The sequence below is a fragment of the Silene latifolia genome, chromosome 9 (assembly GCF_048544455.1).
Source record: "Silene latifolia isolate original U9 population chromosome 9, ASM4854445v1, whole genome shotgun sequence".
Classification (NCBI taxonomy): Eukaryota; Viridiplantae; Streptophyta; class Magnoliopsida; order Caryophyllales; family Caryophyllaceae; genus Silene; species Silene latifolia.
The window spans coordinates 70934768-70954324 of NC_133534.1; the positions used below are offsets into that span (position 1 = coordinate 70934768).

The following is a 19557-nucleotide window of genomic DNA, read 5'->3' on the forward strand; positions in this document are numbered from 1 at the left end:
CTTCCTCCCGCGGCACCTCCTGCCACTACAATCCCGGTTACACCCTCCAACCCGACACCCACACTTCCTGTCAAACCACCCATCACTCAAGTTTACACTCGTCGCCCTCACCCCTCAACCACTGTTAATTCACCCCAAGATCAACAACCTCCTACTCCTTCTTCCTCTTCCGTTGCACCCCTCCAACCCAACCCCAAGCCACGTAAACGGGCAATACCGCCATCCTCTAAGACCATTGTCACTCGATTCACCAATGGCATTAGGAAACCGAATCCGAACTATATCACCAATCTCGCTCAAACTTCATCAACCAATGACATTTTACCAAATACGGTCAAGCAAGCTCTTGTTCTCCCTCACTGGCGTCATGCTATGCAAGAAGAATTTGATGCGCTTGAACGGAATCAAACATGGACTCTTGTTCCACGCACCTCTTCACAAAATGTTATAGGTTGCAAATGGGTTTACCGAAACAAATTTAATCCTGACGGTACTCTTAAACAACACAAAGCTCGTCTGGTTGCTAAGGGTTTCATCAGCGACCCGGTATTGATTTTAATGAGACCTTTAGCCCAGTTATCAAACCAACTACAGTTCGTCTCATCTTAGCTTTAGTTGTCACTAACTCGTGGTCTCTCAACCAATTGGATGTTAATAACGCTTTTCTTCAGGGATCACTCACTGATCATGTTTTTATGACACAACCTCCTGGTTTTGTAAATCAAACTAAAACCGATTACGTATGCAAATTAAATAAAGCAATTTATGGCTTAAAACAAGCTCCACGTGCATGGTACACTGAATTAACCTCTTATCTCCTATCCTACGGTTTTAAACAGTCTATATCCGACTCTTCCTTATTTATTCTACACACCAACAACACATTTATTTACATGCTTGTTTATGTTGATGATATTATTGTCACTGGACCACACCCTACTCAACTTCGTTCTTTTATTGACAAATTATCGCAACGTTTCTCCTTAAAAGACCTTGGTCCGCTGTCTTATTTTTTAGGTATTGAAGTCACTCACAACTCACATGGTCTTCATCTCAATCAATCAAAATATATCTTTGATCTCCTCACCAAGTACAAAATGATAGATGCTAAGCCTAATACCACTCCGATGGCTTCCTCACCTCCCTTAACTCGTGAAGACCATCTACCTATCCAAGACCACTCTGATTATCGTGCCATTGTTGGCAGCCTCCAATACCTATCTCTTACCAGACCCGACATTGCCTTTACTATCAACCGTCTAGCTCAATTCCTGCATCATCTAACCGCCACTCACTGGACTGCCCTAAAACGTCTCTTGCGCTATTTACAAGGGACTCAAACCATTGGCCTTCAGTTGTACAAAGCTTCCCCTTCTCGTCTTCATGCCTTCTGTGATGCAGACCATGCCGGTGACAAAGACACCTATGTCTCCAACACCGGCTATATCATCTATCTCGGACGGAATCTTATCTCCTGGTCATCCAAGAAGCAACGGGGCCTTGCTCTCTCCACTACTGAAGCTGAATTTCGCGCCGTTGCATCCGTCACAACCGAGACACTTTGGCTCCGTAACCTTCTCCACGAGCTCCATATCTCCGTCACCAACCCTCCAGCAATCTTCTGTGACAACATCTCAGCTACTCTCTATGCCAAAAACCCGGTCTTTCACTCCCGCATGAAACACATGGCTCTCTCCTTTCACTTCGTCAAACAACAGCTGCTTCATGGTCACATTCGAATTCAACACGTCGCGAGCAAAGATCAGTTGGCAGATATTCTCACCAAACCGCTTCACAAAACCGACTACCTCGAACTTCGCTCCAAGATTGGCCTTACTCCTCGGACGTCCATCTTGCGGGGGCATATTAACCATATTTCCTGTATTTAGGAAATATTTACTCAAATCTTTGTATATATTGTTAATATAGCTACCATATCTTTTGTAATTATTATCCTTACCTTATTTTGCACAAATTGTAAACTATATAAACCTTTGTATCATCGGCTTTGTTAATACAATCACAATTCCATAAATCTTCTAGTCTTATAAGGTGGATCCTTATTCTCTTCTAATCTGACATCTGTTGTACGGTTTAGACTAGAATTATTGTTAGACAAATTATGGCGGTCGGTGTTGCACTGTTGCAAGTGACCTTGTCATCCCTACCCATCAGTTTTCTAGATGTGCATCATAAGGTTAGATCTTGTCCTTAATAATTGCATGTGGCTGTTTGTAGTTTGTACACCACATGAGTTACATGACAGTTGACACCCTTTTGCCGTGAAATCTTTACACTAAATATTCAACTCAAAACCAGAAAATCGGATCGGTTATGTTGAATCAAAACATATTCTAATTTTGAGTGTGGTGATTTTCATATAATTTCAGGAGTCGGGTGTGTTCGGTTCCTGTCGGGCAAATCGGATCGGTTTTCTCAAGTCAGGTCGGGTTTTGCCAGGTCTTGCTTAAAAGACATGGTTGGCGCCTTATGGAATAAGCAATTGATGAGTTATGGGGTATTGATTAAGAAAAAACCCCGTGCAATGCATGTTGACGATTTTATAAGCTATTAATAACATTTAAAATACAACTATCCCTTCATGATTGATTTTCTGGTATCATTTCTGATTTGTGAAGGTGACCCAGTTCTTCTTTTTCGTTATACTTACAAGTTACCATTAATGTGTTGCTAACAAAATTGTTTACTTCCCTAAGAAACAAAACCAAAATTGATTTCTTAATCTACTGTAATTGATAGGTAGTCGGGTACTCGGGTAGTGAGTAGAGATGATTGAACAATGAATGAACTGACAGTCTTGACGAGGAGCCTTGATCCTTCTAACTCGGCCTATTAACGTAAACAGTATTAGACACGTAAATTTGCAATGATCTAATTAACAACAATCATAGTTTTAATAAGTGTCACATCTCTTCAGATTAGGGTCAATTATAATTAATCAAATAATTTGTTTTTAGCTGATAATTACATATAAAGAATATGCAACACATGTTCCAAGAAGAGAGTTGACAGATCCAAGAAGAGTTTATCTTGGAATGAAAGGTTAGTAATCTCCTCTTCACATTCAATCGACACGATCACGAGTTTCCACTCAATACCCACATCTATTTCTCAATGATTGACCAAATAAGTCTAAGTTCATAGCAATAATAAGATTACCTTATTATTATTATATCGATTTTTCTATCCTATGCCCACTAGGCATAGGATAAGAAACTCAAAGAGGAAAGAATGAATGATGTTTTTCTTGTAAAGTGATAGAATATTGTAATTTCCCATAAAAACATCATTAATACTTTCCTCTTTGAGTTTCTTATCCTATGCCTAGTGGGCATAGGATAGAAAAACCCTTATTATATATACGCCCCCTCACAAAAATTATATTTTGACCCCTCTAAAAATTATTTTGGATTTTTCTCATTATTTTCATTATTATAAAACGTCCTACATCTCCAATGGTAAGCTAGTTGGTAGTTGGTACTAGCTTACCTTTGCCACGTCACTTTTTGAGCTACAACAATTTCAAACTACAATTTACTCTGAAGCTAATTTACAACCGGCTTTATAAGACCCACCTAACATACTCTCCTATTTATTTATTTAATTCTTAATTTCTAAATATAAAATTAAATATTTATAAATAAGACATTATTTTCCTATTGGTTATATTTTTTTTGTAGGTCTATTTGAACATAGTTCAAAATTATTTGAGCAAAGCTAATTTGCATGGACAACTCCAATGGTTGAGCTAGTTGCTTGTAATGTTTTAAAATTGTAAACAAGTCCTTTTACCCAACCATTGGAGATGCTTTAAGTATCAATGTTACCTTATGGTTCGCAATGATAGAGTTTAGTGATTAAAATTTGAGTGAACTTCCCAAATTACCCAGATTCAAGTCTTCCCAAGAGCAATCAATCTTGTGGAATATTTATGACCTGAGTCTATGCGTTCTAGACTTCGAGTTTGTTACCCTAAGGTGACTGAGTCGTCTAGGTTATTATAGTTTTATAGGATTGTCTTACAAAAAACCAACGGGTGAAAAATTAGGAAGTAATCAATCAACTATAAGAATATTCTAAAGAAGTCCTTTTATATACTCCCTTGTTATTATCCCAAAAGGTAGGAACAGTAACCAACAAAAATTGTGGAAAATAGTTACAATCAAACATGACAACATTCAAGTGTTAGGTAGATTTTAGTTTGGATAACTCATATTTTTATTTGATTCTTAAGAAACCTAAAAGCCGCATATATATTTCTTCATATACTAATCATAATTTTATTATTATTTTCTTTTAATAATTCATGTTGTCTACTTACAAAATACTCCATAATATTACAGAAAACAACAGTTCTCAAATGTCCTTTTCTCTCCCTGTTGTAATTTGTCAATGTTGGAGTATATATAGTTTACCTTGTACACTTTATAACACATTTTGGTTTAGAGTGGCATACCAAAAATAAAACCACAGCTAACATTAGCTAAATTATAAATATACTTTGGTGGTTAAACGATGTCAATGGCAATAAAACCCGGGACTAGACCACCATGGGTTGGTCTAGCCGCGGCAGTTTGGGTACAACTTGGTTCAGGGAATCCATACACTTTTCCACTTTATACACCAACATTGAAAACAGTACTAGGGTATAATCAACAACAGATAACATTACTTGGTGTTGCAGTTGATGTGGGTGAGAGTGCAGGGATTCTTCCTGGTATTGTGTGTAATAGGTTTCCTCCTTGGGTTGTGTTGTCTATTGGTGCACTTTGTTGCTTTTGTGGGTATGGCCTTATTTGGCTCTCTGTTACCGAAACTTTGCAGAATTTACCTTACTGGCTGGTAATCTTTATGTTTTCATGTCTTTAATTTTGGTTCATTTGAAGTATTTAGTGAGTTAGCGGTCATTTGATGCAATTCTCGACAATTTTCAGCATGGCTCATCTGAAAACAAACTTAGTTTTCGTACTTTCAACGATATAGTTCATGTTAGCCGCCTCCATAATTTTGGACTAATAATGCCATGTTCTTTTTGATAGATGAACTAACTCAACCAAAACCTTAAGGTTTTGGCTGAGTTGGTCTATCTATCATGGTATCAGAGCCAGTGTGATCGAAGGTCACGGGTTCAAATCCCTGGCAACCTCAAAAACTCGAAGTGGAATTCCAAAGACACACACGTGACGGGGGAGCGGTGCAGACAACCAACCACTCTTCAAGCCCAATGGGCATTTGAGTGAGGAAGCGTAATAGGAATATTTATAATAGTTGGGCTTCAACCATCACCTTAAGGTTTTGGTTGAGTTGGTTCATCTATCACTTTTGGACTTCTATTTGCTGAACTGAACTGAACTTATAGAAGTTGAACTGAACTTATAGAAGTTGAACTAAACTGAACTTATAGGAGTTGAACCGAACTGAACTTATAGAAACTAAACTGAACTTATAAGAACCGAATTGAACTTATAGGAACTTAACTGAACTTAAAAGGGCAAATAGAAGTCCAAAAGAACAGGACTTAAGTCAGGTCTATCATAGTAAACATAAGTATAGGAAGGTTAGATGTACGCGGTCTTATCCCTATGATCGAACAAGTGTAAATAGTATATTTCAAGCTTTAGTTACTTAATGAATTATGACAAGTAGAGAGTGTAACCATTGGTGAATATTGTTTGGTGAATTATGAGTCACAGGTGGGCATTTAAATGATTGGGTATCCAATTTTATGTACCTGTAAATCTGTAGTGGCTTTAACTTTTAGTCATTTTTCAATTTCAACCACACTTGTTAAGTTGCAATTAACTGTGTCCTGTCAACTTACCTGTCTCCTTCATGGCTGGTATACTATAGATTAGTAGATTACTATATTAAGTATGATGCTTTTATTAGTTGGTGTATTATGAGTCATGACTTACAAGTTGAAGCTTAAATAGATTGATTGATTGATTGATTGATTGATCGACTCAATGACTATTCCTTCAGTATACATAAACCATAATTCATTAGTGTTTTTTTCCATGGTGAAAAAGAACAGATTTGCATCAAGGAGGATTTCTATAGAATTTATTCTTTTAATGTGCTCCATACGACCTATCGTTCATATGCTGAGTTTTAACCATTAGGCCAGTACCTTAATGCTCGCGATATATTCAAGTTTTTTTTTTTTATTAAGTCGTGCAAATTGTGCATATATTTGCTGTCAACATCGGTAGTGTGTAATACCTGCAACTGAGAAAGGATTCATTTAGCTTTTTGCCGTATCATTGCTGTACTGCAAATAAAATACTCTTTGAGTCAACATCATAGAGATTTAGTAGAAGTTACATGATCTTTGATCATAGACTTTGTTTACTCGTGAAACTCACGTCCCTGGTCAGCCGTTGGAATTTTGACAGATCACAGATTGCAAGACATGATAGCACCAAAACGGACACGACACGGACACGTGACACGGCATCCCATAAAATTTAGGACACGGGACACGTTATTTAAATTTAATAAAATATATATTTTTTAGTAATAAACGTTCGATTTTATTTTTGTAAAAGTATTTGATATTAAATTTAAATAAGTTAAAGTAAAACTTGGCCTTGATTTGAACTCGTTTGCATTTCCCAGCCAAACCCGTATTCTAATTAATCTCTTTCGGCGACTCATTTCTTGTCTAAAGAACATCATTCACCCGAAATGATGTCCAAATACCAAGGACACGCGTCGGACACCATGGACACGCGTCGGACACGTGCCCTTATAAAAGTAGAAAGTTAGACACGGCTTTATAGGTGTCCGACACGTTTAGACGAGTGTCGGTGTCGGACACGGTGCCGGACACGGGACGGCTGATTTAGAGAAGTGTCCGTGCTACCTAGATTGCAAGACATGATGGCTTAAACCAACGATTGACAATGACTCGCTAAACCTTGGCTGTTTTTCTTATTATTGTGAAGTAGCAGTAATGCAATGCATCTCTGTAGACGCAATTTTCATTTCGACTCTGCCTGAATGCGCCTCAGTTTGACTCTGGAGAAAAAAAGGATTGGAAAATTTTACGAATATAAAGCCATTACATTCGTATGGAAAAATTCTTACAAAAATCGTGTTTTCATACTCATTAACTCAATTAAGCCGCGAGAATGTCATAATATAATATATACAGTATAAATGTAAACATTTCAGCGCTTGATGCGAGTCTAACCTCTGTGACATCTTCAATGATGACAGTTATGGATTGCACATTTGACGGCGGCCAATAGCAGTGCATGGTTCAGTACAGCAGTAATAGTAACCAACATGAAGAACTTCCCTCTAAATAGAGGCCTGGTAGCTGGCCTTATGAAGGGATACTCAGCTCTAGCTTCTGGAATATTCACCGAGATTTACAGCATGGTGCTCAACAAATCTACCTCAGCCTTACTTCTCTTCCTCACTTTCGGCCTTCCTGTCATATGTTTTGCCATGATGACCCTTGTCAGACTATGTTCTCCTGCTACAGCATCTGAAGACACATCACAGAACTTCCTGTTTGTTCAGGCGGCAGGTGTCGTCCTAGGTGTCTTTCTTCTTACTACTCAAGTACTAGACAGTACAGTATACCTAGAAAAATCCGTCTGTTACGCGTTCATAGTTATAATGGTAGTGCTCATGCTGGCACCTCTTGCGATTCCTGTCAAGATGACGCTTTTTCCCTCCGAGAAGAAAGTTGACAGGTCAATGAGTGACCCCTTATTACCATCCTCCAAGTCGTTTTTGTCATCAGAAAGCAACCAGAACGTTTTAGAAGGGTCCGATTCTGATCAAAATATGCTGTTAGCTGTTGGAGAGGGTGCTGTGGAAAATAAAAAACGGAGACCTAGAAGAGGAGAAGATTTCACATTCGGTGAAGCAATGGTTAAGGCCGATTTCTGGCTTCTTTGGGTGGTTTATTTTCTAGGGTCAGGTTCTGGTGTAACTGTTGTGAACAACTTGTCACAAATCGGGTATTCTCAAGGGAATGGTAATGATACCACAATGTTGCTTTCTCTCTTTTCCTTCTGCTATTTCGCTGGTCGGCTTGGAGGCGGTTCTGTTTCCGAATACTTTTGCAGGTAATGAATTGTTTTGCTATTCACTTCTCGGTTACTTTATTCTGATTAGTTTGATATAAAAGGGCTTACTAACTTGAATTCCACAATGCAGAACCAAGGCAATACCTCGATCACTCTGGATGTCGTTCACTCAACTCATAATGCTCGTAGCCTTCCTTCTATACGCATCAAATTTCAACGGTACCCATTACATTGCAACTGGTTTAATAGGCGTCTGCTATGGAGTTCAGTTCACCACAATGATTCCTACTGCATCTGAGCTTTTCGGGCTTAAGAATTTTGGGGTAATCTACAACTTCATGATGCTTGCAAATCCTGTAGGGGCCCTACTCTTTTCGAGCCTGCTAGCAGGCTCTGTATATGACGCAGAGGCGGCCCGTCAAGGAGTAGCAGCCTGCTATGGTGCCGACTGTTACAGGTTTACGTTCCTGATTCTAGCCGGGGTTTGTGGGGTGGGTTCAGCTTTAGGTATACTTCTTACTATCAGGATTAGACCTGTTTACCAGATGTTGTATAACAGTGGTTCATTCAGTGTTCATTAGCGCGATTTATCAGATGATCATCTATTTTTAAGGGTGCTCATTTACTGATTTCCAGTTTGTAATATAATATACAGTTCCTTGCTCTTACTTTTGCATCATCGTGCTTCAGAAATATTCACTACTATCGCGAAAACTGACCATAAATTGGTGAAGTAAGGTGACTGCATTTGCAGTAGTCAGACTGAAGCTCATATCAACTGTACTGTGAGAATGAGAAACTTTTAGTGTTACTGATCAGTCATCAGTTCGTATAAAGCGAGAAAGCGCATGATTTTTCCGAATTCAGATCTGACATCTGAACTCGGAAAAAATATGCCAACTACATCTGTATATATCTAGAAAATCTAGAATAGAACCAATTATGCACAATTTCTGAGTTAAGCTCTCACAATCAATTTAAATAAGGCAAAAATAAAAGGAAGGTTGTTAGAAGTCGTAACGTAAGACGATTATAAACAAGACCTACCGATAAATGTCAACTTGAAAGTGTTCTGACTGAAATCACACGGCTGATACCGAACCAGTCACATGAATATACATGATTCAGGTGCACTTTTTGCATAATAAAGATTACATTTGCATCTAAAGCACCTAACAATGCAATCTTCCTTTTCAGCAAAGGCCCACCCATCCACCATTATTTGCAACCAAAATCAATCAACCAAATATAAATTATACTCCCTTAGTCCCAGTATTTGTTGTACTATTTTATTTTGGATGTCAGTCAATTATTATCCTTTCTATTTTATTATTGCATTTGATGAGCAATTTGATCATTCACACCTAAATTGGTCCACTAGTCAACTTATAATTGACCCCCTCCTTTTTCCTTGGTCTCTATGTAAAAACCAAAAGATAACAATTGGCCTTGGAACGAAGAGAGTATACATTAATTAAAAAAAAAAAAAAAGGAGAAAGTAAAGTGTCCAAAATCTACTTTTGAATCTCACATGCAAAAGACCATGAAGGGAGCAAAGAATACTCAAAAAAGTAATTTTAAATAAAATAAAATAAAAACAAATCTTAATTCATACAATAACATAGTAACATGGAAAATAAGTTTGTACGACCCGTCGACCCGTATTACATCACCTATCTAGCATATTCTTTTACAAACTTATTTTACGGGTCGAGGTTGTAAATTGTGAACCACAGCCGATGACACTCTATCATCTTCGAAAAGAAAACAAAATTAAAAATTTCAAAAACTAATGAAATTAAGTGGGTTTTAAGTCATGAAACATAGCATCCCATTTGATTTCTTCAAGATCAGGACTCCAGTATGGATCATCATCTTCCTTATTATCAACATTACCATCATTATCGTCGTGGTCGTCGTCATAATCAGGAAATTTCTCCTCCATGGTTTTCTTAACATCATATATCAAAGAATCATCACCCAAATAATCACCATTAGTAAGCATTAACCTTTCTTGACTATAGTAATTATTATTATTATTACCATTTACCATAACCATTTTCCTATTATTATTTCTCATCATCATTGCTTTCTTCCACCTTGAACTATAACTAATAACACCACCCTTGCTAATAATCTTCTCATTAATCTTCTTCGTCTTCGTCTTCGTCTTTGTCTTTTTAGGAACAAGGATTAATCCCCTGTCATTATTATTTCTATGATGCACCAAAGTTGTAATGTAACTAACCAATTTTTTCTTGGTTTTTTTCAAAACAAAGAGGAGTTTTGCCATAGGATGCTTTAAGACATGAGTTTTGTGCTCTTTATTAGCAAGCTTGAGGATTTCTAGCCTATGTTTGGCTATAGAAATCCCCATGCTTTGAAGGAACTCATGGTTGAAGTAGGTTATGTCTTCTTCTTCAAGCTCATTGTTAGTAAATGATAGACCATATTCATGCACTAATGATGGGTCTAACCTTGTTTTTGATAACCAGGTGTACCAGTTCATCGTATACCCCTGTGTAACAATCGTCGCCACCCAAAATGGTTTTTGTTAGATAATTTTAGTGTGTAAATACAATGTCTAGTGTGTGGTACAAGTCCTAAATTTATAGGGTATGTGTGACTATTGTATGTTAAATTTTTCAAAGGGGAAGTTGGGAGTTGTTTGTAATAATAATAATAAGGATATTATAAAAGGATTATGGAGGGTTTTGCATAAGATTTAGATTGCTTAGTTGAGTATATGGGGGGTGTTATGTTATGCTTTGGTGAAGTGATTTTCCTACTTTTTGAACCACTTGATAAAATAATAAAAGGGTAGTTGAAGCTTGAGATTGACTTACAAGAGTTAGACTTATAGCCTTACACTAATTGATCACATTTCAGACAGATTATTCCGTCTGAAGGTTTCAGATGTCTTATGGAATCATTTAACGACAAAATGTTGTAACTACTGTTTGTTGTTCAGGTAACTTTTTGTGAAAAAATAGTCACATTTAGTTATAAATAAGTCATATATGACCCGTCTGAAGGGAGATCTTCTGATAGCCTTATAGGTAGGGAAGAATTAAGGGCCGGCAAATGTAGGCTAATAAGATCACAGAATAAACGTTCATACACTTGGGATAATAGTCATGGAAAGCCACACTTGTTAAATTTAAAGGGCGAAAACATTTATGGGTCATGCTCATGCATCCTTTAACTTCAACTGGATGATCAATGTGTCCCATCAAAATTAGATAAATACGGTACATGACAATTTCTCATATGTAAAATCGTACAAAAACGTATATAAAAGAGTAAAATTTGTATGTGAAAAAGCACAACCCATAATATAATTTGAACAGTGGCAGAACTTAAGGAGTGCTTGCCACGGCTTGCTCATTTGAATTCTTTAGTTTAGAATTTTCATTTTTTTTTCTTAATTTACCTCCCGAAATGTTTCGTCTCTCTACTTAAAAAAAATCTTGAATACGACACGGGGACGACTCTAGAAGGTGGTGTTGAACTCTTAAGAAATGGGACATGGAAGATAATGCGTAGCCATGAAACACGGGGTGTCTTAAATTCATATCAGTAGGTTGTCTGCATTAGAGCCATGTCCCTAGCTGACTTGATAACCTTAAATATTAAGACTGTACATTTACAATTACTCCATTACTGTACTTCTGTGCTTATTTAAAGGCATACTTTCGTATTAAATATTTAACGGAAGTTTGGTTAAATTTAGGACAATGCGACTGTCAAGGTGTTACTACACGTGCCTCTCCTTGGATTTAAATGTTCCCTAAATTTATGGTGCTACTAAAGGATATGAACCCTATTTATGAGAATTCAGGAACTCTTTATTAATCGATTAAACTAGTTGATATATACGGACTATATGTCGTGGAGACTATACATTGTGTATGCATATGGTTAAGTTAGCATATGATACACACAGATACTGCATCAAGAACAGTTTTTCTAACATATGATATATATAACCTCAAGGCGAGGCGTAAAATTTGTTTAATGCAGATCAAAGCGATTGTTTACTACTAGCATTTTAAAATAGTACTCCGTATGATTTTGGGCAAATGAATTGTATTTAGCTTCAATACATTAACAAGAGTTAGCAGTTAGCTCAAAGGGTAAAAACTCTCTCACTCCAATCATAAAATTAGGGGTTTGGTTCTCACCCGCGATATAAGTGTGCTCATTTAGGGTCCGTTTGGATTGAGGGAATTGGAGGGAAGAGGAGGGGAGGGAAAGGGAGGGATTCAATTTCCTTTGTTTGGAAACAAAATATGGAATGAGGGAAATGGAAGGGGAGGGAAATGGAAGGGGATTTAGGCTCAGTTTCAAGACGACACTTCGGTGAAATTATTTATTTGACCAAAGTAACTTATTTGACCAAAATTTCAAATTACCCGATTTGTTTGCAAGTGTTTGGTAAGTAGCTTATTTGGTAAAATAAGGTACCTGAAATGAAATGCTACCTCAGGTAGCATTTAAGAAATCAGGTACCTGAAAGGACTTATTTTCCATTTTTTACCCCTTTATTCTATAATATTAAATAATTTTCATATCCTTTTACGTCATTTTACCAAATCATCTATCTTTTCAGCTAGTTTGCCAAACACATTTTTATATAATCGATTACCTTATCACTCCTAATTTTCAAATTCTACCTTATCGATTACCTTTTCGGGTTTGATTAACTTTTCGGTTTTATTTACCTTTTCGGGTTTCAAATTTACCTTTTTTAGTAGTTTTGCCAAACAGAGCCTTATTTTCCCTCCTATAGAACAAATTATAATCTTTCCTACAATGACAAGATTTGGAAGGAAAACTTTGTTTAGACTCTATTATTGTTATTATTCATCATATTCTATCAGCATTTTCCATCTATTCTCCATCTAATCCGCCATCTCCCTCCTTCCTCCCCCCTCCCATCAATTATGTTATCCAAACAACCACAATTCATTTTCCATCTCCTCCCCTCACCTTCCCTCCTAAATTGGTATCCAAACCGACCCTTAAGGTGTGTGTTACTCTTTTATTGTTGTCAAAAAAAAAAAGTGTCCTTCAAGTTCGACATTTCAAGACCATCCCATTGTGCCACTACCGTCTACCGCACAACTCTAATATTTGATACCGCATCAATTGTTATCACCACAGCCAACACACGCACTCTACGGTGCCCGACAATATATATTTGGATCCACCGTCAAGCCCACATTGGGCGTGTCTCAAGTCAAGTCGAACGTATATTTGTCTTCAATTTTTGTCCAATATAACCTCGACAAACTGTCGGAATTAGTTAAGGTTAACGGAAACTCACTCTTGTAATGTAAATCAAAAGTGAAAGATTGATGCCCTATTTAGAGGGGTGGCGATTTTGATCAGTCACCACTCCTACAGTCCTACCATACACGGCTACTCTACACCCATATGATTGAGTACAAGTCAAAACTCATTAAAACAGTTCGATAGTGGTTCATTACACCTGATCCACGGCTCGCTATACATATACAGTATACACTACCCACACCGAACTGTTTGAGTAGAATAGTTCAGGTTGGTGCTGGTTCTGGATTAGCCTCACACCTGTCTAAGCAAGCCCTCTTAGCCAATATTCCAACACAATATGATACTTCATTTAAACCGATACTAACATAGAAAACCATGTATCCTAATAAATGAAAAAATTGGCCTCGATCCAAATCAGCTAACTATGACGATCAAGTATGCGATTCACATGTTTTGCAATGTAACAACCCTGAAATAGAATGCACATTGATATTGGAAGACAGTAGAAGGTAGTCAACAGTGATGCTAGAGCAAATTCATGACATATAACCAGTATTCTGGGAGTTAAATACCTGATAGAAAACCATAAGCTGCTTTAATATGCATTTTAGAATACGGAGTATTATTTTTTGAGTTCTTAATCAGGCTAAAGATATAGACGTACATTTCAACTCGTCAATCTATGTCTAATAAATCAAGACATGATTGAGGGTCTAAGAATACATGATAATACATTGAGTAAATTTGGAGGGGCGAGTCTACTTACATTTCCTGAGCCTTGATGTCCTGAACATGTTGCCGTCTTCTTGACAAATTCGTTTGTGAGTGTCAAACCATCAAGATCACTTCTACAATGCGGCAAGACCTCAAATCTAGAGCATGAGCACATCAGTCTAATCCGAATCCAAGTATGTGGCAAAATTACCACAGCCCGTCTTGGAAAATTTACAAATGGTGATCCTCGGTAATGCAAAAATAGTCCTCACTTCCAGGTTTCTAAATTGGATGGCACACTTACAACACGAGATCTAAATGTGTGTCTGTATAACCTCACTACGGACCTGTGTACTATAAGTCGCAGGTTTGAATCTCATCTCCCCTTGTAACTGTACTGGCCATAAGTGAGTTACGTCTCCTTCCCCCACAACGAAAAAAATAATTTTAAAGAGCATCAACTATGAATAGTCTAATCTAAAATCTAATGGAAATCATTCCGACTGGCTTTGAAGCCCGTAAATATTACCAACCACTCCAACAATGCTTACAATTGCTGCAATCACCAGCATGATCCAAGAGAAAAGTTTCTCCCCAGAAGTCAATGTCTCTCCTTGTCCATTTAGGCGTAACGCAATAAGAGGAGGAAATATGAAACCTAAGGATACTGCAGTTGTTGCCCCCGTAAACTTGAAAGCAGTCCAAATATTGGGGATCATAGTAGATGCAAGATAAATCAATGCCAACAAGACCACAGTTAAGCACAAAAGCCTTTTTCTACTCTCCGAAAGTGGAGCAGAACCCGCAAAAGCTAAGGAATTAACTGTCTCCCTCAACGAGAAATGAATAACTGGAAAAACAAGAACCAGGTGAAGAATATATCCTATCCTAACTATATAATTCAAGACAGCGCTATAAGGAATCCCTAGATCAGTGTCAAAATTGGTGAGAATATCAGATTCTGTACCCTTTCCGAAAAGCAAGTAACCAGAAAAGGCGGTAAAGCCATAAACCGCCACACAAACAACAGTAGTGATTCTCCCCACACGATTCATCTTCTTAGGAGAACGTCCATCAAGCTCATTATATATTGGTTGTACATTAAAGTGGCATACATAAGCATTTGTCATAATCGGAATCACCACAAGCAAATCTAAAATTGCCTTCTTAGAACTAAAATCGGGTGTCATTTGTGGAGCCTCAATCCGCCCTTCAACAAGCTTAATAAATGCAATGGTACAAGTAACCACAACAAACACAACTGCAAGAGCTACTGAAGCAGCTGAAGTCAAGCTCAAAGAATCAATCTTTTCTAACGCACATAAAGGCGCTAGAAACACAAGCAAAACTACCAAAACCACAAGCTTTCTTTGATCCCAAACCCCAGTGCCCATCATCTGATCAAATACCCCTTCATGATGAAACGAACCCGACATAACATCCCCTATTATAATCAAATAAACAACCAAAACCCCTGCATTGTTCACAATAATGCAAATTTCCGACAAAACCCTCGCAGGACGACCAAGTGCACACTGAACAACCTCACCATATGACATTGCCTTACACTGCACCGCGAATTTCACCAGCAATTCGACACTAATTTCCGACAAAATCCCCATTACAACTATCAAAACTAACCCTACCCCCAATCCCAAAACTTTCATAGTAGCAGGCAAAGCCATGATCCCAGCACCAATAATTGATGTTGTAAGATTAAAAACTGCACCAGATACCCCTGAACCTTTACCAATACCACCCACAATAAGAGGGTAACTATCAATATCAAGATCAATATCATCACTACCACCATTAAAATCATCAAAATCATTAGAATATTTTTCATACCCATTTCCAGAAATCGAATCTGATGAACTGGGTTCTACAGTAACAGGGATCTGGGATGCAATTTTACCATCAAAATCATTACTTTGTAATTGTAATTCAACAAATTTATCATTAAAGGGCACTGCTTTATATCTATTATCATTACCCATTACTTAAATTGCAATAATAATTCAACTTATATGCTATAATTTGAACAATATGTTAGAAAGATAGATTGAAAAGTTGACTTACAAGATCATCAGATAGAAATGATTTTTTGCAATTAATGAGGGAATTGAAAAAGGGGAGAGATTGGAACTTTTTGAGAAGATCTTAGAGGTCAAATTAGAGGGAATTGAAAGGTAATTTAATTGACAATTGGAGGGATTTGTATTGGTTGATGATGATGAAGAATGTATAAGTTTGTCAGTGTCTTTATGAGTCCACACATCAACATGAGTTGATCTCTTAAGCAAAGTAGACTTCTCAAGTCTTTAGGTGTAACTTGTAAGCATGTGATTAGTTTATTAGTGTACATAACATCTTTTAATTTTGAAGATCAAAATCTTCAAAATTTTCCCAAACTTAGATTATTTTAATTAGTTTACGCGAGTGCGTATCCAAAAAAAAGTTAGTTTACGCGAGTGTTTAACCATACCCTATTTTAAAAGAAAAGTAATGAAAATTGAAATAAGTTAGATTAGATTTAATATTGATCGAATCGTATAAATTAAAAAAACTAAAAGTAGGATTTGGATCTCGACCAAAGAGTAAGTATCTGGATTCGTTTCTACTCATATGGATTCGACCCATATTCATATCCACTAGATCCAAACTATTGCACTCCAAATCCGACCAGCTGGATTTAGATCCTAGGATTTGGACATTAATCCGGGATCCATTGTCATCCCTAATCAGAACAACATAATGGCACGTGATTTCCATTTTCATAGAAATATAAAAGCAATTTCCACGCGTTAGTATTGTGTTGTTGAAAGTAGTTATCGTACTGATCAACTATAATATTGTAACTTTTAAATTTTCATTTCTATTTCAAGATATGCACCATTTATAAATGAATTTAGATAGTGTAACGTTGTATTTGGACAATTGGACATAATTTCAAAATAAATTTAGTTTGTAAATAATTTGTAACTGACTTGTATAGGTCAAACTGATTATTCTTTAAGGCGCTTTCATCGCTAAGATGAGCCTAGTAAGTGGTAACAATGAGCCAAATCATTGACGCGCATTAGTTTGAGTTTTAACTTTAGACGGACATTCATAGTTAATAACCTGACAAGCGACATATTTACCTATGTTTGTTATTATAGATTTATAGTAATGTATCTTGTTCTCAAAATAAAAATTCTAAGATAAAAATAATTGTTTATGTTGGGACTTCTATCTCATTTTTGTGCATGTCCAAAGTAAGACTCTAATAGAAAAGTTGTTTCAACAATTTACAATAAGAAGCTTAAATTTGTAATTGAAGTATGTTGACAAATTAGTCCATGAGCCCATGACATCAAAAAAGCCCACTAATGGACCCAAACAAAGGTAAGAAGAGCACTCAAAAAAAGGTAGGAAGAATCAAAATTTGAACACCAATGGTGGAGTACAATGATTGTCTACAGTTGCTTCTTTTGTGGCCATTGTCAATTGTCATGAATCATGATCTTTATATCTAAAGCAATTGGGACTTTAGATTAGTTTGATTTTATACATTTTGGTTTAGTCATTTGTTTTTAGACTTGATTTTTTAAATCATTTGAAACTTGGCGTGAAGTAACTAAAGTTTATTTTACCTAAAATGTTATGAAAAATTTCCTCCTTGTCGAGTAACCGTTACTAATTTTCATTTATGTGAATTGATGAATCTTTTTCAGAAGAGTCTTACAAATAAGACTAGCGTAAAACATTATACATACCTGAATGAATAATCTCAGATATAAGACTGGCTGTATACACTTTTAGACTAAAATATACCCTAAACCTAACATGAATCACATGATCAATTATGTGACCATTATTTTATTAAGTTAGGTAGTTTGTGAATTATGTTCTCATCCTCCCCCAAGGGGATTCAGAAACAAAATTTTGAGTAGCAAAATTTCTTCTAATTGTTATTATGGAATTATATAAGACTGGTAGTCCATATTTCCAATGGAGCCAAAGATTTATTACTCTTTGGTTCTGGATTACGATGGAATAAAGCAAAATGGCTCACTAAAGTGGTTGCGCTTCTTTCTCTTGTGAAGTAGTGGTACTTGATGCGATTCTCGACGCAATTTTCATCTTGGGTCATTCGGAAATGACCTCTTTGTGTTGCTAACACAAGGGTAAGGCTGCGTACATCCGACCTCCCTCCTTACCCCGCAATTTGCGGGAGCCATTGAGGCGCTGGGGTAATGTTGTTGTTGTTGTTGTTTAGTATCTTCGAGCAGACCATATTTTTAGAGAGTTTAGGACATTAGGGTAGCAAAAATCAATTTTTAACTATGTTTTCGGAATTTGGGATAGCAAGTACTACCCCTTACTACTATGTAGCTCCCCTGCTCCAACATATGGGTAATGAGTCAGGTGTGAATTCATTTCGGGAAGATTAACTTGTGAGCAACGATCTACGTCCACGCGTCCTCTACTGCAAAAATCTAATTAGCGATGGGAGTTAAATGGTCCAAAATTAAACATGTTTATTGAGAGGCTAATCATACTAGCGACTGGTTAGCAAATCTTGGAGTTCTCTCCTATGCCGATGATACTATCTTGGAACCTCCTTGACCATACTTGTGTGAAATCTTTCGTGAAAACATTCTTGGAGTTGCGACTACTAGAATTGTTCCTAGTTATTTGTTTACTAGTATGGATCTACTGCATGCATGCGCAGTATTTATAGATCTTTTAGTTTATAATAATGTATTATTTATAGATTTGAAATTAACATATTATTAAGTTTTCATATTTTAATATGAGGATAAAAAATTGAAATAGAAAACTAATCAAAAGAATTGAACAAAGCCATAAATGTGTATTTTAGTGAAATTTTTTACCACAAAACTAATAGTGTCAATTTATAAATTTTCTCAAATAATTTTAAAGATCTTTTTGTCAGAAAATTAATAATGTCAGTTCATAATTTTTTTTACAAATTATGTAAGTGATTAGTTTTTTATATGAAACTAATAATATCAATTTATCGGGTTTTCGAAATTTTAGATTTATACCAGTTTTATTTTATTTTAATTAAAAGATTATAATTTAGTTAAAAAAAGATAATAATGGTAAAAGATTATATCTTAATTAAAATATAATCATTTATTAAAAGGGTTTTTCTAACTTATGCCCACTAGGCATAGGATAAGAAACCAAAATAGAAAAGAATTTAATGTGTTTCTTGTAAAGAGAAGTAAAAGTGATAAGATATTGCAATTTTCCATAAAAATAACATTTAATTCTTTCCTATTTTAGTTTATTATCCTTAGTGGGCATAGGTTAGAAAAACTGTTATTAAAAATAGAGTTTTGTTGTTCCCTTATTTAGCTAGATTCCTTTCAGAGGGAAAACTATTGAAAATTTTTATTCTCTTAGGACTTGCTTGGATTGAGGGTAAAAGGGGGGGGGGGGGGGAATAAATAGGGGAGTGACATGT

At 36.3% G+C, this 19557-nt stretch overlaps 3 protein-coding genes across 4 annotated transcripts; 1 reads left to right on the top strand and 2 right to left on the bottom strand.

Annotated features, from left to right (window-relative positions):
* Positions 1–4322: 4322 nt before the first annotated feature.
* LOC141599918 (protein NUCLEAR FUSION DEFECTIVE 4-like) lies at positions 4323–8742 on the top strand. Its single transcript, XM_074420044.1, has 3 exons — positions 4323–4863; positions 7243–8105; positions 8197–8742. The coding sequence occupies exons 1-3, from the start codon at positions 4537–4539 to the stop codon at positions 8645–8647; spliced, it is 1641 nt and encodes a 546-aa protein (XP_074276145.1). The 5' UTR covers positions 4323–4536; the 3' UTR covers positions 8648–8742.
* Positions 8743–9665: 923 nt separating this feature from the next.
* Positions 9666–10892, bottom strand: LOC141598154 (uncharacterized). Its single transcript, XM_074418071.1, has one exon. The coding sequence runs from the start codon at positions 10573–10575 to the stop codon at positions 9865–9867; it is 711 nt and encodes a 236-aa protein (XP_074274172.1). The 5' UTR covers positions 10576–10892; the 3' UTR covers positions 9666–9864.
* A 2856-nt stretch (positions 10893–13748) lies between these two features.
* LOC141599917 (amino acid transporter AVT6E-like) lies at positions 13749–16413 on the bottom strand. Of its 2 annotated transcripts, XR_012524029.1 has the most exons (2): positions 14131–16413; positions 13749–13833 (listed from the first exon to the last, which is right to left on the bottom strand). XR_012524029.1 is itself a non-coding variant. In XM_074420043.1 (1 exon), the coding sequence occupies exon 1, from the start codon at positions 16073–16075 to the stop codon at positions 14573–14575; it is 1503 nt and encodes a 500-aa protein (XP_074276144.1). In that variant the 5' UTR covers positions 16076–16413; the 3' UTR covers positions 13938–14572. The 2 variants fall into 2 exon arrangements, 1 of the variants encoding a protein (XP_074276144.1); XM_074420043.1 differs by lacking the exon at positions 13749–13833 and having other exon boundaries at positions 13938–16413.
* Positions 16414–19557: the final 3144 nt, after the last annotated feature.